The sequence below is a fragment of the Epithele typhae genome (genome assembly GCF_022376455.1).
Source record: "Epithele typhae strain CBS 203.58 chromosome Unknown BXZ73scaffold_368, whole genome shotgun sequence".
Lineage (NCBI taxonomy): Eukaryota > Fungi > Basidiomycota > Agaricomycetes > Polyporales > Epitheliaceae > Epithele > Epithele typhae.
In genome coordinates, this window is record NW_025954559.1 from 1 (window position 1) to 21488 (window position 21488).

At 57.9% G+C, this 21488-nt stretch overlaps 6 protein-coding genes across 6 annotated transcripts; 4 read left to right on the forward strand and 2 right to left on the reverse strand.

The window, feature by feature from the left end:
- Positions 1-164: 164 nt before the first annotated feature.
- Positions 165-1970, forward strand: BXZ73DRAFT_110453 (uncharacterized protein; the record flags this gene model as incomplete). Its single annotated transcript, XM_048017342.1, has 3 exons — positions 165-782; positions 869-1874; positions 1936-1970. 3 exons carry the CDS (start codon positions 165-167, stop codon positions 1968-1970), a joined length of 1659 nt encoding a protein of 552 aa, XP_047870626.1.
- Positions 1971-2545: 575 nt separating this feature from the next.
- On the forward strand, positions 2546-4256 carry BXZ73DRAFT_110454 (uncharacterized protein; the record flags this gene model as incomplete). The annotated part of the gene is made up of 3 exons (XM_048017343.1): positions 2546-3577; positions 3637-4163; positions 4229-4256. 3 exons carry the CDS (start codon positions 2546-2548, stop codon positions 4254-4256), a joined length of 1587 nt encoding a protein of 528 aa, XP_047870627.1.
- A 1740-nt stretch (positions 4257-5996) lies between these two features.
- Positions 5997-6405, forward strand: BXZ73DRAFT_110455 (uncharacterized protein; the record flags this gene model as incomplete). Its single annotated transcript, XM_048017344.1, has 3 exons — positions 5997-6052; positions 6132-6166; positions 6218-6405. The coding sequence occupies 3 exons, from the start codon at positions 5997-5999 to the stop codon at positions 6403-6405; spliced, it is 279 nt and encodes a 92-aa protein (XP_047870628.1).
- A 4082-nt stretch (positions 6406-10487) lies between these two features.
- BXZ73DRAFT_35179 (uncharacterized protein) lies at positions 10488-11018 on the reverse strand (the record flags this gene model as incomplete). The annotated part of the gene is made up of 1 exon (XM_048017864.1): positions 10488-11018. A coding segment is annotated over one exon (531 nt), but the record flags the coding sequence as incomplete, so codon positions are not given.
- A 2198-nt stretch (positions 11019-13216) lies between these two features.
- Positions 13217-15445, reverse strand: BXZ73DRAFT_110457 (uncharacterized protein; the record flags this gene model as incomplete). The annotated part of the gene is made up of 7 exons (XM_048017345.1): positions 13217-13802; positions 13864-13898; positions 14080-14133; positions 14187-14611; positions 14680-15297; positions 15348-15365; positions 15421-15445. The coding sequence occupies 7 exons, from the start codon at positions 15443-15445 to the stop codon at positions 13217-13219; spliced, it is 1761 nt and encodes a 586-aa protein (XP_047870630.1).
- Positions 15446-15740: 295 nt separating this feature from the next.
- On the forward strand, positions 15741-19442 carry BXZ73DRAFT_110458 (uncharacterized protein; the record flags this gene model as incomplete). The annotated part of the gene is made up of 16 exons (XM_048017346.1): positions 15741-16143; positions 16201-16236; positions 16289-16420; positions 16473-16535; positions 16584-16608; positions 16664-16791; positions 16855-17204; positions 17261-17671; positions 17756-17789; positions 17884-17970; positions 18049-18186; positions 18275-18409; positions 18461-18517; positions 18574-18777; positions 18827-18864; positions 18900-19442. The coding sequence occupies 16 exons, from the start codon at positions 15741-15743 to the stop codon at positions 19440-19442; spliced, it is 2784 nt and encodes a 927-aa protein (XP_047870631.1).
- Between the last annotated feature and the right edge of the window lie 2046 nt (positions 19443-21488).

A 21488-nucleotide genomic window follows, 5' to 3' on the forward strand; every position in this document is an offset into this window, starting at 1 on the left:
CGTCCCACCCAATTTTGCTTCCTCCCACTCCCGACCACCGCTTGACCTCATTTCTCTCCAGTCCGTCTTTCTGTGCCTTCTCCCACACGTTCCGCCTAGACACTCACCGCTCGCAAGCAACCCCCAAGCTACCGACGACGATTTGTGTCCGTCCGTGCGCAAACATGGACCCCATCTCCCTCCTCTCTCTCTACGACGACGTCCTTCTCGCGATATTCTCCTTCCTCGACCGCGACGATGCGCTCGCGATCTCTTCCACCTCCAGACACGCCTACTCCCTTGCCATATCCCGCGTCTTCGCCAACGTGTGCTGGGACAGAGACCTCGGAGTAGACGACAAGGATGCCTCCGAAGCACGTGCACTATCGCGATATATGTGCGCACCAGAGCCGTTTTCCCAAGTCCCCCGCATCCAGCACCTCCGCCATTTCACCCTCCACCACTTTTGCGATGTCGATGTTCCTCCTTTGCGCGAAATTCTCAGCCAAGCCTTCAACCTCAGCACTATCGAGATCCACATCTTCGAGTTCTTCGTACACCAAGACAGACTTCTCGTAGACGCTATCGGCGCCATGCACAACCTCGAGCAAGCACGCCTGATAGATGTCGGTCCTGAGACGGTAGCTGCTCTGCCGGAGATCCTCTCGAGTCGGCACCTGACCTTATTGACGCTTGAATTCGACGAGATGTACTTTGAGTCCGGAGACATCGACCTCGCGGCCCTCGTGTCCGGACTCTCCTCCATGCAGAGCCTACACACCCTCGCCCTCGTCTCATACATCGTGCCAACGGATCCCTCCGACTCCCTAATCCCATCCAAACCGTCCTTCCCTCCATTCGCCACCTCTCCTTCCGCTGTCTTGCTCAGATCCCCTCTGGTATCATCCCCCTGTGTCCCAACACCATCACCTTGTCTCTTCAGCTGAATGCGAAGGGAGAGCGGCCCGTAACACTTTCCATGGCAGATGAAGACCGATGGCCTACCGGACTCATGCGGCTCGACGTCCCCTCCCCCACCTTCATCCCATGGACTACTGCCGGGCGCATCGGGCGCGTCGGCACGTTGGCATATGGGGCGAGCACGCCGATATCCAGCCCAGCCGGCTTCTACGACTCCATCCAGCTTCTTTCGGCCGTCCGGCCCACCGCCCTAGAGCTCCACACGACACCGACGATGGTGGACCCGGGTCGTGTCTGGAACATGCTGTGGCGTGCCGCGCCCGTGCTGCGCTCGCTCGAGATCGTCGTCGCGCCGGGCGAGTGCGACCTGCGCCAATATACGGTCCGTCACGTCCTCGCCGCGCCTCCCTCCCCGCTCTTTTCCCCGACCACTGACCCCCCGCGCCGCACCCAGGAGCCGCTCCTCGCCGCGCTGCGATCCAAATCGTTCGCGCTCGTCCACTTGTCCCTGCACTTCCCGCCGATCCCACTATACTACCACGCGTCGGGCGTGGCGGAAGTGGACGGTTGGCGCGCGACCGAATCCCGCCGCGTCGAAGCGCTCCGCCCGCTTCCTCTGCGGATCGTCGAGGCCGTCCCGACGCTCCGCGTCCTCTCGCTCTCCTCTTGCCTCCCCGGATCCACCATCTTCGACGCCAGATGCGGGCGGCACGAGGACTTCGACCTGGAGATAATGGCGGAGCTCGCGCGCGAGAACGCCATCGAGCAGCGGTGGGGACCGACGAGCGAGTTCGTCAGCCCGGGGCTGAGGAGGCTGAGGGAGCTGCGGGTGGAGATCCCGCGCGACGAGCGGTGGTGGTGGGTAGGGGGCGACGGCGCGGCGCGCACCCCGGTGGAGATCTGGAGGGAGGCCGGGGAGAGGGCACGCGAGCTCATCGAACGCAGAGACTTTGACCCTGCGACAAGCCTTGACGGTGAGTGTTTTATCGCGCTTGACGCACTGTATACGCGGAAGCTGATTGGTAGTACGTGCAGGATTCTACTCCGCGAAGTACCGATATGAGCGGTAGCACGCACGATGCCCAAACATGTGGCGCTGGGAGCGAGGTACCGTTCTCCCAAGCCTGAATGCCACCGGGTCAGCCTGGGGCTCCGCTTCCTTCTCTTCCACCCACGCCGATATCACCTGCGATCGAGACATCATCCGTCAGCACTTTGCTACCGACCGCAACCAGCCACAACTCGCGCGTCCCACTCGTGCGTTCTATAGACTATCTCCGTCTGTTCGGCGGTCATCATCGGGATGGAAATCGCGAAGGCCCGCGCACGTAATGCGTTTCCGCCTTCAAGCCTCAAGCTTCACGCCCTGCCATCATCCTCCAGCTCTCGCGCCGCCCACCTGCCCTCCTCGCTCCCTGCACGCCGTCACACATACTACGACCAAAGCGCAAGCGGTCGACCTCCCCCGCTGTCAGTGGAGCGAGTCTGGCAAGCCAACGATGCGTGTCGTGCGTCCGAGGCACTTGCCAGAGTGCAAAAATGAAAGCGCAGGCGATTGGTACGACCGCCCGAACGAGTGGAGCGCAAAGGACGCTCAGTGGGAGAGGCGGGACGAATATCGATATCTGCGAAGGAGGCACTCGCGATGGCGTACACTTCCAAACGCGCCTATCGACTCGCCATCTCCCACGTCTTTACCAGTCTGCGCTGGAGCAGAGACATGTACGGTTTTGTACCCGAAGGCGATTCCTTTGAGGCCTATGCCATGTGGCAGTACATGCGCGCCCCAGAGCCGGTTTCTCAGGTCCCTCGCGTCCAACACCTCCACCACTTCGTCACGGAGTTCTTTCAACTAGTCGATGTGCCGCTTCTGCACCAACTTCTCGGCCACGCCTCAAACCTCCGCACCATCGAGCTCTGGCACTTTGGATCCTTCGTCACCGAAGAAGACAAAGAAAGTCTCAGCCGAGCTATCGGCGCGATGCGCTACCTCAAGCAAGCGTTTCTATTAACTGTCCCCTTTGAGACGATCTCTCTTCTGCCAGTCATGTTTTCAAGCTCAACGATCGCCTCATTAACTCTCGAGTTGGGTGACTCCGACTACGAACCAGATCACACCGCCGAGCTTACGGAACTCGTCTCCGTCCTTGCCTCAACCCCGAGCATATACACGTTTACCGTCGACTTCAACCGTGTCCCCGTGCTACCGAACGCCTTCAGAACACCCTATGGAAGCCTTCCCTCGATCCGCCACCTCTCCCTCACATGCTCCTTAGCGGTGGCCACGAGTTTCGTGACGCTGTGCCCCAATCTTCTCACATTGTCGCTATGGCTGTATGGCGAGAACCCGATCTTCTCTCTGGGGGCCGATGACCGGTGGCCTACCGACCTCAAGGAGCTCATTATTCGATCGCAGTCTATCGTTACCGAGGACACCGCTCGACCCATGGGCCGCGTCAGCTCTGTATCGTTAGGGTGCAGTTGGGCGTCACTATCTGGCCCAGAGATCCTCGATTTGCTCCCGCTGCTCGAAGCAACCCGCCCCTTTGCTCTCAAACTGCAGACAATTCCCGTCTTGACTCAACCGGAGTACGTATGGAAATTCTTGGGCAGTGCGGTGCCTCGCCTCCGCTCTCTCGAGGTCGCAGTAACAAGATGCAAGGTGTGCGATTACGTGGTACGTCCTTCTACCCCGCGCACTTTCTCCACGCCAACTAAACCGCTTCGCACGCCCAGGACTCGCTTCTGCCCGCGCTGCAGGCCTCAGGCTTGCTCCTCCACCTCACCCTCCACTTCCCGCCGCCCACGCACTCACGGTTTGCCACGAGCATGGCCGAGGTCGACGACCGGCGTGCGACGGAGGTCCGCCGCGTCGAGGCACTCCTCGCTCTCCCTCCGCGCCTCGTCACGGCCACCCCGTCGCTCCGGCTCGTAGCGCTGCGCTTCTACATGCCTGCATCGAGCGGCTTCGACACCCCGCAGGAACGCGCGGAGCGCGTTCCCACCATGTCCGCAGAGCTCGCGGCGGAGCTCGCGCGCGAGGACGACGTCGAGCGGCGGTGGGGCCTGGCGAGCGAGTTCGTGCGCCCCGCGCTACGAAGGCTCCGGGAGCTCCGGGGAGAGGTCCCGCGCGACGAGCGATGGTGGTGGGTCGGGGGCACGGGTGCGGCGCGCAGACCGGTGGAGATCTGGCGGGAGGACGGCGAGGGGGCCCGGGCGCTCATCGAATGTGCTGATTTTGACGCTGCAAGGGAGCCTCGACGGTAAGCGCTGGTCGCGCTTGAGGGGTCTCTCGTGCACGCGAGAGCTGATCGGTCCTGCTTTGCAGGGTTTTATTCCTCGAAGTGTCGATATGAGCGGTAGCGCGCACGATTGAGGCCGTACGGACGTATGGTAAGCACACAAGACAGAAGTTCAGGCGCGTGTGGGCGGGAAGTGCGGAGAAATGTGGATGCGGTACGGACCTCAAACGTGGCGAGCACGCTGCTTCGCTGTGCCGTTGCCCGCCGTATGTTAGCGGAACGTGTCGTCTACTCGCGCACGTTGTGCGTGGTTCCTCTGGGCACGACTTGGAGGGAGCGGCGCTGCGGCCCGACGGCGAGGCCGGAGGAGAATTGAAAGAAATGTACGCACTCCCAGACAGACGAGTCCCGCATAACGTTTCCTTCCTGATCCCGGCCCAGGCATGTACAATATGCGCGCGCACTCGCACAGCGCGCCCGCCGTCTATGCACCCTTCTCCAGCCCCCGACGGCATCCCGCGCCTCGCGCGTCCAATGGATCCATCCCCGGCGCTGAGCCCGGAACCCGTGCACGCGTATCGTCTCCCTCATGTTGACTAGCATAATATTTGACCCGGACGACTCCCACTCCCCTCTGCTTCTCACCTGAGCACGACGCCGTCTCCCGCCCTGCGTCCCTCCTCCGGTCTCTCGAGATCGTAGTGAAAGAAGGCGAGCGCGGCGTGTGCGAATACATAGCGCGTCCCCCATAAGTCCCGAAGTTTGCCATTACTCTGTCTGACCTTCCGCAACGATAGTATCCCCTGCTCACTGCACCCCGGTCGACGTCCGAGTTCGTCCATCTCCCTCGGCACTTCCCCGCTGATGTCCCGCGCCGGCACGCGTCAAGAATCGCCGAAGTGGACGACTGGCGCGCCCCCTGCCCAACCTCCGCCCACTCGGATCATGCTCGAGTTCGTCGAGCGCGTCCTTGCGCAATGTCTTCCCGGGTCGGTCAGCTTCAACAAGACGAGCGTGCCCAGCTCTGGAGAGTCTACTACCACTAGAACTATTTACCAAGCGTCAAGCCGCGGTGGGGCCCGACAAGTCTGCGTGGCCGCCCGTCACTTGGGATCTGAGCGCGCCGAAGAGCGATGATGGTGAGAGGATAAAAGAGCGGTTCTGCCAGAACTGACGCTAAGTAGACGCCGTTTGCTGCAGGTACCTATCCACATCAATCATTCAGGAATTCACCCATCGTTTTAAGCGAGGGGCCGGAACGGGAACTGACGATACTCCTCAATTCTGTACTAAGATCATATCAAGTTTCAGAACGTAGTGAGTCCCGTCATATGCTAGCGAGTGCGCTTTGACGTGGGAGAGCCTTTGATCGCGCCGTCCGAGAAGTTCTGGCTCTGAGGCGAGCCAAGTGTGCGGCGGCTGTCATCGAAATATGAGGACAGTGAAAGGATAAATTACAATCTTTCTAGTAGAGCACCCCCTTCAACGGCTAATTCTTGATTACCCGCAGGGCCGGGGTCATGACGTACCCGCGTTCACACCCTCTGTCAAGGATAGTGCGCTTGCTGCAAACTCTCGCCTTCTCTGCAAATGGAAGTCTTGAAACACTGCCTAGCATGTATAAACTCACAGTGTTTCATCAATCACAGAACACTACCCACGAATGCTGCGATCTTTCCCTGGTATGTTTCATTCATTCGGTTTCGATTAGAAGTCTCTTTTGATGTATTTTGGACCATCTATCACACGAACTCGAGACATATGTAAGGGATGACATTCTCACCAAGTGGCACCTCTGGCTTTGTTTGCTCTTACTTTCACCACTCCCAGTTTCAACTTTCATGCGAGAGCGAAATGTCTACCACCCGCTATGACAACCCAGATCAAATGATCCAGCAATATGCGATCGTGTACGTCACTACGTGACCTACTACTACCGTTTCGGAATTTATACAGGCTTACCACTGCATTGCCTCGCTCATATGACAGCTACACCGAGTCTTACATCATATTGGCGGCAGCTGGTAAGTCATCCCTTTCCACAAACAGCACCATGGGTTTCTCACATATCGCAGTAATGATCATCTTTGACTACCTTCTGACGTTTAGCAGAGAAGTCGAATTCTTCTGGAAACGGCGTGTTTCGGGAGCGACCATCCTCTTCATCACGAATCGCTATCTCTTGCTACTTGACCAGCTTTTATCCTTGGTGCAATCTCGCGGATTCTCTGATGAGGTTCGTTTGTTCGTCAAATGGTTGTGAAAAGTCGCTCACCTGTGTCGCATCTTGTAGACGTAAGTATTGCACGAAGCCTACTTCCGATATGAAGCCCATCTTCGCACCTAACAGCTGCATCGCAGTCGGATACACTACTGTCGTCTTCGGATACACACAGTTGCTACCGCCAGCAGGTGTGCATTTCCTTCCTCACTACCTCGAACCAATATTGACGAGAAGTCTCGTCCGGCGTTCAGCGTTCTCTGCCATGCGCGCCTTCGCCCTGAGCCAAAACCGAACGCTCTCCATTTTGGTCTTCGTCGTTTCAGCTGTAGGAATGGTATTCGACTTCGTACGCACCTGTTCGGTGTCGTCGCTTTGAACGTCTCACTCACGGCGTTGTGGGCAGTTTCTGTTTGTGCCTTGGCACATGCACAGCAGAAACGTTCCGCCATTCGGATGTCTAACGAGCGCATCTGTGTCGTCCGTGTTGGAGATATAGCGGCGATATACGACGAGCGTCTGGCAGACGATAGTGTCAGCTTCCTCACGCGTGCAGATGGTAGCAAGAAGCGTGAGTATATTCACCTGGCAGACGATAGTGTCTGCCATAGTACATGTATGAGTGCATGGTCATAATCAAGCGTAGCATAAGAGACGTACCAGCTTCCTCACGCGTGCAGATGGTAGCAAGAAGCGTGAGGAAGCCGGACGAGTCCCCGCCCGTATATCTGGAAGCGGGGACTCTCCGAATGGGAACGATCACTGCTCGCGCGCCCGGGCCACGCGAGCGCATTAGTCCGAAGTCGGCCATCAAAGTCCATAGCCGGCCCTCTCCGGCCCGGCCCGCTCAGCCGCCCCGAGGACGCGCTGACCTTCCCAGTGCGCGCGTGCTCCGCCCGCGCGCTGACCATAACACGCCCCCTCAGCGCGGCAGAGGGACCAAGCCATAGAGCTCGGCGAGATGGTCCATGCGCGAGCGCCCCAAGCCCTTCGTGAACACGTCCGCCGGCATGTCCTCCGTGCGCCGATATCCAAGCGTGACATCCTTCGCTTCGACCAACTCGCGGATGTAATGGTATCGTAGGTCGATGTGCTTCGTGCGCGAGTGGTAAGCGTTGTTCTTGGCGAGGTCGAGAGCGGAGATGCTGTCGCTGTACAGACGCATGGCGTAATCCGCGAACGCCGGGTCATACACTTCCACGAGTAATCCGCGCAGCCAGACAGCCTCCTTGGCCGCGTGCGTCAGGCCAATGTACTCGGCCTCGGTTGTCGATAGCGCGACTACGGCCTGTCGCTTCGCGGACCAAGACACAGCGCCGCCGTCCAGGGTGAAGATGTATCCGCACACGGAGTGCCGCTTGTCGTCGCCAGTGCCCCAGTTCGCGTCGGTGAAGCCCGCCAGCCCTTCGCGGTTGCGCCCGTAGACCAGCGCGAGCTCCCGGGTGCCGATGAGATAGCGTCCGAGGCGCTTCAGAGCCTCCCAGTGTTCGCGCCCGGGGTTGGCCATGAACCGGGAGAGCTGCTGTACCGTGAATGCGATGTCCGGGCGAGTGGTGACCGCAATGTGCATGGCCGCGCCTACGCCCTCGCGGTAAGGGTACCTCCTCATCTCCGCGATCCCGGCGTCGGTCGTGGGGCACTGTGCTTTGGACAGAGTGGTGCCTGTGAGCCAGGGCGTGGACAGGCTCTTGGCGCCGACGAGTCCGAGAGTGCGCACGAGCGCGTCGATCGCCGCGCGCTGGGACAAGTAGATGCGGTCGGGCTCCGGCTCGCGCGTCCTGTGGACTTCGATACCGACAACGAATTCCGGTTCGCCCATGTCCTTCACGTCGTACAACTTCTTGATCGCGGTGCGGAATGGCTCGAGTAGCTCAGGCGGGCCGGTCGCGAACATGTCGTCCACAATGGTCGCGAGCATGACGCGCACTTGGGCCTTGCCCTTGGTGAACAGTGCGTGGTCGCGTTCGCTGCGCGTGAAGCCAAGCTTCTTGAGGTCACCGCTGAACTTGACGTACCACGCGAGGCCGGATTGCGGAAGCCCGTAGAGTGCGCGGTCGAGCACCCACACCTTCCCTTCGTCGCCTGGCGCGAGCATGCCTGGGGGTGGTTGCACGTAGACGGGAGTCTCGAGGGGTGCTAGGAGATAGGCGCTGCGGACGTCGAGCTGGAGGAGTGGCCACCCATTGCGCACAGCGAGCGCGCACATGAGGCGGATGGTGGCTGCCTTCGCGGTGGGTGAGAAGGTTTCGACAAAGTCCTTCTGCTGGAATCCTCGCGCGACGACTCGAACTTTGAACTCCTTGATATTGCCCTCGGCGTCGAGCTTCTGGTGGAACACTTGAGTGGTGTCGATGACATTGGCGTTGTTGGGTCGGTCGACAACGCGGAAGACGTTGTGACGCCGGAGGTTGTCCATCTCGCGTTGGATCGCCTCCTCCCACTGCCCCCAGTATGGTGACGCTTGAGCCTCGCGTAAGTTCTTTGGGTCGTCGCCGAGCTGAACCAGACCGAGCGCATAGTGCGCGGCCCAGCGGTACGCTTCATCGAGGGAGGTGACTTCGGGCTGAGGCGTGTCCGCGGCGTCCGGGATGACGCTGGCAAGTGCGACGAGGTCTCCCATGATGTCCTGCGCGTGTGTCGCGTTTGCGCGTGCGCGCCCGTCCGTTGTTCCGACCCCGTCCTGGATGTCGCGCAGCCAGCGCGAGGGCTGGCGTACGCGGTGCCCGCGACCCAGTGCTTCCTCGGCCGGCGCTTCCTCCACCACCTCGATCTCCTCTCGCCGTTCGTCCTCCTGTCCCTCCTCTTGTCCTTCTTCGTTCTCCTGGTTTGTGCCGTGGCCCATCTCGTGCTCGTGCGCCCCCTGCTCGGGCGCCCCCTGCTCAGCTGTCCCTTCATCGCGTGCGCCCGCGGTGGGAGCGTCGTCCATGACGTCCTCATTCTGCGCCCCCTCGCTCCCATCGCTGGCGTTCTGAGCAAGCTCCGCGTCGTCGAGGCTCGGCTCCGGCTCCCCATGCGCTACCCCGGTGTCCCAGACGTATGAACGCGCGAGGACGACCTTGCGCGCACGTGGGAGGTAAGCCAGCGCGGAGTCCTTGTGATGCGGGCTCATCCCTACGAAGCGCGCGTCCTCCGTGTTGGGGGCTAGTTTGCGTGTGTGCTCCACGTAGATGCACATGTGAGTGCCGAACGGGCGCAGACCGCCGAGGTAAGGTGGTGTACCGAAGCGCTGTTCGTAAGGGGATGGGCCGCCACTGATGAACTCTGAGTAAGGCAAGGACCGACTGTAAGCACACGAAGAGGAGCGATCCTCAGTCAGTGATAGAACGACTGTATTGAGGGCATAAGTAGTACCTGTAAGCACACGAAGAGGAGCGACTACAGATACAGTAAGCATATGTATAAAGGAGCGCATAGAGTGGGGTACTTACTCCTCAGTCAGTGATAGAACGACTGAAGAGCAGTGCGAGCCAGAGTCCTCCTTATATCTATCTCAGGAGCTGCATACGTAAGCGAATGATGGAGGACATAGATGGCGCAGAGAACAGACCGGACAGAAGATGGATACGATGCTGTGCGGGCTGTGCGCTCAAGACAAAGAAAGTCCGTAAGTGGAACAAGGGAACAAAGAGAGAAGCGTAGAAGAACGGAATGGAAGAGATAAGGAACTACAAGGCAGTGAAGTGACATATGGAACTATGGGAAGTATCTCACAGAGTCCATGTGGATGCGTAAACTGTCCTAATGTACGTATGTTCAATATCCAATGTTCAACAGCCACGTGCCGTACGGTTGTGCAGGAATGCCGCGTAGCGGAACGCGAATGCCCACAGCCCGAGTGGTAACCCAGAGTCCAGGAGCATTGCGGATACGCGCTCACGCAGCGTGCGAAGGCTGCGTTCCGCGCGGCCGTTCTGTGCAGGGGTATGCGGTTGCGAGGCGGACCAGTGCGTGCCAACCTCCGCGAGGTGGGGGCGGAGCCCGACGAATTCGGGCCCGTTATCGGAGTGCAGCCACTTCGGCGTGACCCCACGCTGGGTCTTGAGCTCGGCCTCGAGGTCCAGGTACGCTTGATAGGTACCAGACGTGGACTTGAGCGTTGCGGCGTGGACCCATCCAGTGTGATCGTCTATGAAGACGACCGCCTTGCGGTCGCCCCCCAGGGAGGTCTCGCCTGCGTCCCATACGTCGGAGTGGAGTTTGTCACCGTATGACGTCACTGGGATGTCGTGCGCGCTCCCATGGGCAGTGTCCGGGATCACCTTGTGCGTGAGTTTCGCCTGTACGCAAGTCTTGCACTGTGTCGAGACGTCCGTATCTGACAACGTGATGCCTTCGGCGTGACCGTGCTTCACCATGTCGCGGGCCGTGCGCAGGGATATGTGGCCCATAGTCCGGTGGAGATCCATCACGCTGATGGTGAGCCGGCCGCGCTTGGCCGGCTGCGTGCTCAGAGCCGTGTCGTCTCCGGTGCCTGGCTCAGGGGCGGCTGTGTCTCCATGTCCGTCGGCGAAGCACGAGACGATCTGGTAGAGCCCGTGGTACGACGGGATGCGCGCGACGATGTCGCCACTCTCGCGTGACTGCAGGCGGCACTCCCCGTGCGCGAAGATGGCGGAGTAGCCTGCCTCGTCGGCCTTGCGAATGGAGACAAGTGAGAACCCGATCCCTGGCGCGTACAGGACATCTCGCAGGGTGATGGTGGTCGGTAGGCCGTCCGCGTCGAGTACGCAGACCTCCATGTCGCCTTCTCCGACAGCGTCAAAGGTGTCTCCGTTGGCTGCAGTGATGGGTCGCGCGGGGGTGAGGTCGCGGTAGTTGAAGAAGCGGTGCCGGTAAGGTGAAATGTGAGCCGACGCGCCGCTGTCGTATACTTCGACGTATTCGCCGGGGCGGACAGCAAGCGCCGCGCCTGTGATGTTGTGCAGCGCAACGAATGCGACCGCCTTCTTGACGTTTCCTCCTGCGCCCGCGCCACCTCCGGTGTTGTTGGCCGTCGTGCCCGCACTGCTACCGCCGTTCGCGCCCCCAGTGCCACCACCGCTCGCGCTCCCAGCACTGCCGTTGTTGCCTCCATTGCCATTGCCGGTGTTGTTGCCCCTCCCCTTCGGCCACGGTTGTCCCTCCATCGGACCCCCTTCCCCCTCTGTAGCCGTCGGTAACGGCGGTACGACCCCCTCATGTTGCCGTCGGTAACGGTGATACGAGCTCGTACGAGCTCCGGTCATGTAGACCGTCGGTAACGGTCGTACGAGCTCCGATCATGTACCCCGTCCGAGACGGTCGTACGAGCTCCCCAAAGGCGGCACGCAACGGAATTGCGGTAATGCATGTAGTACGTAGCCACAGACGTTCTGAGCACATACAGACTTGTTTTACGGCCGTACGTGCGGTGGTTACCCCGTGGCGATGCAAACACTGCCGGAGCTCGTACGAGCACGTACCCCGTCCGAGACGGTCGTACGAGCTCCCTCAGCTGGCACGCACCGGAATTGCGGTAATGCATGTAGTACGTAGCCACAGACGTTCTAAGCACATACCGACTTGTTTTTACGGCCGTACGTGCGGTGGTTACCCCGCGGCGATGCAAACGCTGCCGGAGCTCGTACGAGCACGTACCCCGTCCGAGACGGTCGTACGAGCTCCCTCAGCTGGCACGCACCGGAATTGCGGTAATGCATGTAGTACGTAGCCACAGACGTTCTGAGCACATACCGACTTGTTTTACGGCCGTACGTGCGGTGGTTACCCCGCGGCGATGCACACACTGCCGGAGCTCGTACGAACATGTACCCCGTCCGAGACGGTCGTACGAGCTCCGGCAAGCGACACACACCAGAATTGTTGTAATGCATTTAGTACGTAGCCACGGCCGTCCTGATAACATACCGACTTGTTTTACGGCCGTACGTGCGGTGGTTACCCCGCGGCAATGCAAACGCTGCCGGAGCTCGTACGAGCATGTACCCCGTCCGAGACGGTCGTACGAGCTCCCCAAAGGCGGCACACATCGGCATTGCGGTTATCCAAGGCAATCTCGGCAGTGGCCTCGGTATTTCAAATGCATGGACAGGTGATGTTTCCCTAAGGGCTTCCGTGGTGGTGGTAATAAAACGCGACCTATCAGTAGCCGTATTCAAGTGACGAGTAAAGAACAAGTACAGCTCTACAACCAGGAAATCCTGGTTATTACCCGAGGTTGTACGAGTGTGTCCCCCGCCGAAGACGGCTGTACGAGCCCTGTCAGCCGGAAAACATCGGAATTACGGTGGTGTATGAAGTACATTGCCGCATATTTCGGTTGGTCCGTTGGGCTACGGAAAGTACTGCTGCCTGCTCGATCCCCTTTCATTATCCTGTATTTTGAGGCTAACCCGTAGCGATAAGACTAGTGTACGCCATGCTCCTGTGTCTTCTTCAAGTGCGGCTCCTTTCCGGGTCTTCCACAGGTTCAAGTGCGCACATGGTTTTGAGTAATCATTGATACCGATAATGTGTTCGGTATTGCTCGTCATACGATTGAAACATACCGTCAGACGTCAGGTTCTGTGTTCACATAGCTAGTCCATTACAAAATACGAAAGCATTATGTATACAAGGCACGAAAGCATATTCGAATCATTGCAGTACTTCACAAACCAAGAAAAAGCCAAGTGTCATTTAACCTCCGTATCATGAGTCCGCGCTATGTTCACGCTCGGAAACGTGCTTCAACAAGCGTTTGAAGGTGGGAGGAGCAACTGAATGCCCAGGCTCCTCGATATTCATCCTCTCATCGGTGGGACCCATGGTAGGATTCGCCAGCTGGCGCGTGAAAGCCGGGGGTGAGGACGAGGAGGTTGAAGGGACGGCCAGCCTACGTGCGAACACCGGTGGCATGGGTTCCACAGCACTGGACAGTGTGCGAGTGAACACCGGTGGTGCGGAGGTCGGTGTTGGAGGGCGGGCCAGTTGCCGGATGAATGCCGGTGGCGAAGCGTCGGCAGGTGCGAGCATTCGCATGAATACCGGCTGTGACGACGTCGGTTTGGACTCGACGGTGAGCCCTCGTGTGAAAGCCGGTAGTGGGCCTGGGACGGTCAAGGATGCCGACGGCGACTCGAGTGTGCGGGTGAATACCGGCTGCGAAGAGGATGTCGTCGACGGAATGGCAAGCCTTCGGCTGAATACCGGAGGAGACGGTTCGGCAGTCACGGGCATGGTGAGCTTCCGAGTGAATTCCGACAGTGGAGAGTCGGGCCTGGAGGAGCGCGCCAGCGGTCGCGTAACTGTGGACAGGGGGGAGGACGACGAGACACCACCCATCAGGCTCTGCCCTCCGGGGGGGGTAAATGGCTTTGATGGGGCGGTCGAGGAAGACGACACTGGTTCGAGTGTCCGCGTGAACACCGGCGGCGATGTGGAAAGGACTGTCAAGGGAGGCACCAGTGTCCGGGAGAAGACTGCCGGTGGAGAGGGGCCAGTCAAGACGGCAGGGCGGATTGGGGGGAGTACCGGTGATACCGAGTGGCGATCAGTCTGGTCGGAAGTGGCCGGTACTAGGGTACGCGTAAAGACTGGGAGTGACGGAGGAGGCGCCATATCGGTCGCCAGTGTACGGGAGAAGATTGGCGGTGGGGAGGGGGATCCTGGGCCGGCGGAGCCTACCGAGTGCGATACCGGTGATGCCGAGCGGAGATCTTCCCCGTCGGAAGTGGCCGGTAACGACCCACTCCGTACTGTGTCCTGCGACTCCCACAGACTCAGCTTCTCATCTTCCAAGATGACCGGATTCTGAAAATGATATCATGTTTAGAGATGTAGGAGTGACTTTCATCTAGACTTACATGAGGGTGGTGGTCCAAGATGGCAAAGAGGACTTCTATGCGATGTCTTTGTGCTGTTTCGCTCGAGAAAACCGTCAACCCTTCCAAAAGGTTCTTCAGAAATCCTACAGCGATAGCAAGCCCAGACAAGACGGAGGCTTCTTGATCTTCATCCCCACGCTGATATTTGCGCACTATCCAGTCGGTGCGAGTCTGGCGCACCGACACTTCCACCGTGTGAGCGATCCGGATCGCAGTGCGCATGGCGATCTCGAGTAAGCCATCGTGGTTGTGTTGGGGGATGCAATAACCGATTCTGATGTCATCACCTGCCATGTTGATGAGTACGAACACCCACTCGCCGCCAATATACCACGGGAGGCAGATGATGCTGTCAGTAGCGAAGTCACCTCGAGCGGCGAGTTTGCCGAAGAGGTCGACCAAGTCTACCGGTGACAGTTGCGTCACGATAGGGGAATAGACGTGGAGGGGCGGGTGAGGCGGTCGGTATGACGCATCACGATAGCGACGACTGCGTCGATCAACTCGTCGTTGAGGTCACGGTCGTCCGTGGTCAGATGCGAGAAGAGGTCGCACCATGGGTGCAGCAACGCCGGCAGGTCGAGCATTCGGGCAGTCTGTACTTTGACGACCGCTCTGTCAACTTCTTCTTGTCGTCCAACTTCGCTGAGCCACTCCAGTCCACGCTCGACATTGGACCGAACCGTATGGACGTTGCGCAGACGTCGCCACAAGTCCAAGAGCCAGAATGGTAGCGGGGTGCCGCGATCGCCGGGATGGATTACCGAACGGAAGGTGCTCGGTAATGCCAGAACGGCATCTTCCTTCGGTATGTGGACGGCAGTGTCGGCAGAGTAGTGGTCCACGCAGAAGACCCAAGGCGGCAGGTCTTCCGCGGCGACCGGTGGGGTGCTTGAATACGAGAGCGGGCTCCCGGCAGCCCACGGCCGTGGGGCCACCCCAGAGCAAAACTGCCGGCTGAGAAGCTGGCGGACAGTCATCGCGTCTGAGGGGATTAACTGTTGGGTCAACTTCTTTGGCGCTTTCTTTGTCTCCCAGTTTGCGAAGGACACGTCGAGGATGTCCTCGTACTGGGTGTTGATTTCAGCATCTGCAACCGAGGTCAGCCGTGTGTGCAGACGTGGCATTGCCGGCACCTACCGCCGACCGGTGATGGAACTAGACAGGACAGGGAATAAGATTTTGGTTGTGGGACTATACAAATGCACATTACCTAGGACTCGAAGGTTGTACTTCATTGTTTTTCTTGCAGTGGCGTGGATTGAGATAGAGGGGGAGGTTGAAATCGTGCGAGAGGGGTGAGGAGGAGGGATGAATTACGTTTGGTTCGACTGTCGGCAGTGACCGACCTCCGCGTGTGATCCCGATACAGATCGGAGCAGTTTTACGTCAACGATGGCATGTTGAAAGACGTGGCGCCTGCTGTGTTCAAACTCTCCCACTTCCAACCACCGAGTTGACCATCTGCACACGCGCCTCTACCTTCTTATCACCGCATCCCACTCTCTGCCTTGCTACCGAACATCTCCCGACATGTCCACCCACCCATCCGAGAGCGACATGCTGACTGTGCGCCATGCCGTCACCCAAATCCACTACGCGCTCTCTCGCCGTCCGTGTCAGACCAAGCTCGGGCACGAGAATATGAAGAACTGGTACAATATGTTCTTCGCTGCGCTCGACAAGGCCTACGACTTCCAGGCGCAGTTCAAGTTAAACACCTGGCCGCGCTACACCCTCGGCGCCTTCTACGAGTACGAAAAATCCCGGCACGTCGCTGGATACGCCGGGTCTCCATTCGAGATCGTACCCATTGCCGACACCGCGGCTGCTCAGAAGGCTGGGTACAATTTCGACTTGCACATAGTCGGTAATGACCACGGCCAGATTGGACTCTTGCCGGAGCAGGACGTCGACCTTAGTTGGTGTGACATCGGTAAGCATCCGGCTTTCTTTCCTCCCATCCATATTCTCTAATCTCAGGTTTGAGTAGAAGCCACAGTGACAGACTCACAGTCGACGGGGGATGGTGCGCTTTATGTCTGTTCAGTATCGGTAGTACCACTGATGATTAATCCCAGGAGCTAACAAGTCAAGCACCACGAAGTCCGGAGCTGCGAAGAGCACCGAGGGTACGAAGAGTGCCGGGGTTCCGAAGATTGCCGATGCTACCGAGAACACCGGTAGTTCAAAGACTACCGGTACTACGAAGAGTGCCGCTTCTCCAACGCTTCCGGTGCTACGACGACGGACGTGAGTTCCAAGACCGCAAAACCTGCGAAGGGGCGCGCAAGAGGTTTAACCCGAGGATGTCACGGCCCATCAAAAGTAAGTACCGGAAAAAATCATTCAGAATAGATCTAATTGTATTCTTAGAGCCTGCTGAACCGGCAAAGCCTGCGTAAGTACCGTACTGTGCCGGCATGACGTTGCGAATTACGCTAACACCGCCCCAGCCGTCGTCAGCTGACCAAAGACAAGAAAGGCAAGGGTCGGGCGACAACGGTAGAGGTGACTACCGATGACGATGTCAGCAACGAAGAAGAAGAAGACGACGAGAGCGAGGAGGAAACCCCTCTCCAAGGTATGTGTGCCGTCGGTAATCACAGCCAAACGTATTTACTCCTATCACTCAGATGTACGAAAGACACGTTCGATCACCAAGAAGGCAGTGTCTTTTGCGACCCCCACGACGCCACCGCTGTCCAAGACGAGGGGGCGACATCAGCGGCACCGGAGCCGCCAAAGAGGACCACCGCTACGCCGAAGAAGAGGGCGAGGAGCCAGAGTCGTGATGTGACGAGGACTGCCGGGACGAATTCCGGTGATGAAGACAACGCTCCGTCCGGCGGTGGTAGCGGCAAGACCACCACCAAGAAGCCAGTGAAGCGAGTCCTCCGACCCGCTCATCCCGACCATGTCGCGCCGGAGAAGAACTTCGACCCGTTGCCCGACCACAAAGGCCGGATCCCGGTCTATGTGATTCGAAAGGACGGAGTGAGTCGCCAATGTGTTTCTCTCATAGCCGATTGTACTTACCGTTTGAATGGCAGCCAATGGCACACTTCCGGTGTGGACGTTGCAAGGCTGCCGGCACCGACTGCCGGATCCTCATCTTCGACGGGTCGTACTGCAAGTCTTGCCGCACGAAGAAGATGGCCTGCGACCTCTCGCCCATTGGGCACGGTAGGCTCGGCGCCGCGGCATACCGCTCATACCGGGCCTTCGTTCAGTTGGCGAACCCGGCGCGGTATCCAGACCCGGTATTGGTTTCTCGTTTGCTCTTGGCTCTCCAGGACTCGGGACTCGCGGACTGGTTCTTTGACTGGTACTGGGACTTCTACGAACTCGATCTGGCGACACGGCAGAAGATGATCAACGACCCCAAGTACCACATCGACTTGCATTGGCGGAATGAAGGACGCCCATTCGGAGGGATCGCTGGTGACGTAGAGGTGATGCCGGTACGCAGCAATCTCAGTGGTTCTTCACGAGGGTCCTTATCATTTTGTCATTTTGCAGAACTCTGAGGACTACCCGAAACCCAGAGGGGAAGGAAGTCTAACACCGACAAGGATACCGGTGAGTACCGGTCCATGTTGTCCTGTTCGGCAGTCGGCAATCGGCAGTCGGTGATCTTCCGTCGGCATTCGGTGCTTATACCCAGATATTCCAGTGCCACGGCAAAAAAGCAACGAGATCGACGAAGACGATGCTAGCGACGGCGAGCACGATGACGAAAAAATGACCGAGGCTGAAGGAGGTGAGTAACTCCGCTTCCTCTATTACACGCTTGGCCGGATCTATCACTGGTGTGTCGGTGTTCATGTCTTCGGCATAGGATACCACAGCTCTTCCGAACGTGCTGCTAAGAAGAGGCGCGTTACCGGAAGGTCGAAGTCCGTCTCATCGACGCCAGTCTCATGTACGCCCTCCGTCACCGGCATTGGATCGCGCAACCAGCCACCTCCACCGCCTGGTATGTTATGCTTCCCCTAACCTGGCGTCGGCTTATACGGCGCCAGGTTACAACTTTAGAAACGTTCCATTGACAACTCGCGTTCCAGTGGACCCCTTGCGCGACTTCCAGCCAGAATCACTGGTGGCCGCTCCCACCATGGAAGCCACTATCCGCGCGATGCAAGCGCAGATCCACGAGATGGCGCACGAAATCGCGGCTCTGAAGGCTGCTATGTATCCTAGTAAGCACCATTAGTTTGAATTACCGGCATGCTAACAGAGCGGACGTGTAGATAATACCGGTAATATGTTCGCCGGCAGTCAGTTCATATGGCCGGCAGTCCCCACCGGTACGTCCGGTAATGATCACTCCCTGCGTATCATCGGCTGATAACGCTTTCACTAGTGAACCCCTTCGCCCAGTATCCGGCTGGATTCACTGCACATGGCGGAGATGAGTACACACAGAACGGTGGCTACTTTAACCCTCAAGCCCACACCTCTGGTATTCCCGGTCCCAGTCAGCAGGGTGTGCCCGACCCTTATGAACGCATCGCCAATCTCGGCCAGTTCGGCACTCATAAGGATTTGCAGTCAACGTCGCCTTCTGGTGCGTAGTTTGTTTTTTGCGCGCCACTTTCGTGCTCAACGTCTTATAGGCTCCGTGCCAATAGACTGGTCGGACAGCGGCCTCGGAGTCGGTACAGGCAGTACCGACGGTACTGCCGGCAGTGCAGTGCCGGGGGAATCGGGAGTTCGGTCTTTGTCACCTCCTCCGACGCTCACACCGGTATTGGCCTTGCCGGTCCTGCTGCCGGCACATCTCCGACTGTGACCATCACCTCTCATGGTGCTGACTCCGGCCCTTCCCCTGCTGGTCCAGAGCCTCTCGCTGCCGATATTCGTGGGGTGGGCACGTCGCCTGTTCCTCGTCCGCACGGGCACGAAAATAAGACCGACGGCAATGCACATGTGGATGTATCCTCCACGCCCCACGACACCGATCTTGGCAAGCCTGCCGAAGCTGGCGTTGACATGGTACCCATCGTGACGCGCACCGATGCTCCCTCCGGTGCTGCTGACGGACTCGCCACCAGAGATCACAGGGAGGCGGATGCTGAGACCGATAGGGAAAGCGATCGCGATGCGGATGGGCAAGAGGAACCTGATGAGGGGTCAGGCGCGGGTCATAACACCGGCAGGACTCCGGTGAAGGAGTTGGCGAAGTTGCCCGAGGATGCTGATGGGGCGCAGGACATGGACATCTCTGCATGAGTGGCTGTTCTTTCGTTATACTATACCTACTGCGTTCCCTCCTCATAATATGTATTCCACTTGAACTGTTCATACAAGCATTCTGTGCAGTGTGGGAGACATGCCGCCGCGAATAAGCACGATGTGGTGTGTTTATTGCTGTGCCGGCCTATCGTTGTTTTCACCTTCCGAGCTGTGCGAGCGGCCTATCGTTCCATGCGCACTGTCTTACCTTCAGCCATTCGAGCGTGAGTGCCGAGTTCTAGGACTCATTACCGAACGCCCATATTCTTCGTTCGGCACTCAGGGAGCACTGTCGGTAACACTCCCGACCTAGGTCGGCAGCCATTCGGAGACAGCGATCAATTTCCGAGCATGAATGCCGAGTTCTAGGACTCATTACCGAACGGCCATATTCTTCGTTCGGTATTCCGGGAGCACTATCGGTAACACTCCCGACCTATGTCGGCAGTCATTCGGAGACAGCGATCAATTTCCGAGCGTGAGTGCCGAGTTTCTGGACCCATTACCGAACGCCGTGTTCCCTGCTCGGTAATCTCGGAGCACCCCAGTAACAGTCCCTACCCCTGTCGGTAGTAAATCCTAGACGGGGACTCAGAGTGCCGCAGCGACTTCGGCAAAGACCAATCACTTCTGCGGTCTTTGCTAAACGTTGTAAAGTGTGCCTGTGCCGACTAGCCGTATTTTTGAAGACACTTTATCCCAAACGAAGTAGTCCGTGGGCACCTCTACTTGCACGGGCGCTTTTCTGTCCAGCCTGCTGAGCACGCATGTACATACACTCTAAAGTTAGATACACCCATGCCGACCTCCCTGGACGATGTGGCACAATGTTCTAGTGTGTGTGGCCAACTTTGGTAGGTTTAGCGAAAGGCGATCACCGCCCCCGAGATATGTCATGAAAAAATGACATAGAGATCACCATACGCTGGCGTACTCGTTCACAGATGGAGGGTACCAGATCAGCCCCTTATCGTGTTTGGCTAATGGCTCTGGATAAAACAGGGAGTGCTCGCACCTGCCAATGCATGGCAAACATACATACTGTTTTTGGTGTAGCAGAGAAGCACACATCTGTCCCTCATAAGATTCAGGCGTTCCTAGTATGAGACAACAACTTTAGGATATTTTAAATCACCGTTAGAACGAAGTCGCCCAGTTTCACGAAGTTCTCTATCGAACTGCGTCCACTGTTGCATATGTCTTTATTTCACAACATATGCATTGGTGATGACTCCATGCAATATTTTATAATAGAAGCATTTGGAACATGTTCACATGGAAGGTATGTACATTATGCAGCAAACATGATGTTGAACGGATTCGAACTGGTGGAGATATGCAATTGGGGCCCACACAGTGCTTTGCCATGAAGTCGTCTGGCTTCACATCCTGTTCCCTCTCTCAAACGCAACAATGTGCCATATCTCACCACAACCTGTTCCGATCACCGAGGTTTTTTCGGCATTGGAACGCAGCGGCATACGGCGTCCATTATCTGAGGTTACACACTTCCCTTTGTACTCACACGCTGCGCTATACTATGTTTCATGGGTTTAGAACAAATGTCACAAAATGAACGATATGTGCCATTGACGATATCTCTTTCATTCAGCCAGTCATTCGAGTACGTGATTGCTGGTTTGACATACAGTTGAACGCATACCGATTGTTGCATATGTACATTGCCCATCTGTAGGAAGGAAAGCCGTTACACCACATGAGAAAACATTTGTGGGAGGTAAGAGAGTGCTTGAGAAGCTCACAGTCGCTCTCACAGCAACATCGAACCTTTGCGTACGATACTGTTCCGCAGTTGACGCGACGGAATTTATACGCTGACAATATTCGCAATAGATTACCTCTGTGATCCATTCGTACGCGTTGAATGTGCACTCCCTTCGTACGTGTTGAACATTCGAGAGGGCACAACACTTTCAGCGTGCAGACTGAGTGCCGAGATGTCCAATGCCGAGCGTGTCATGGACACTTCCGGTGACAGTTTGGACTACCGCACTCGAACACCGATCAGCTTCCTCAATGCCG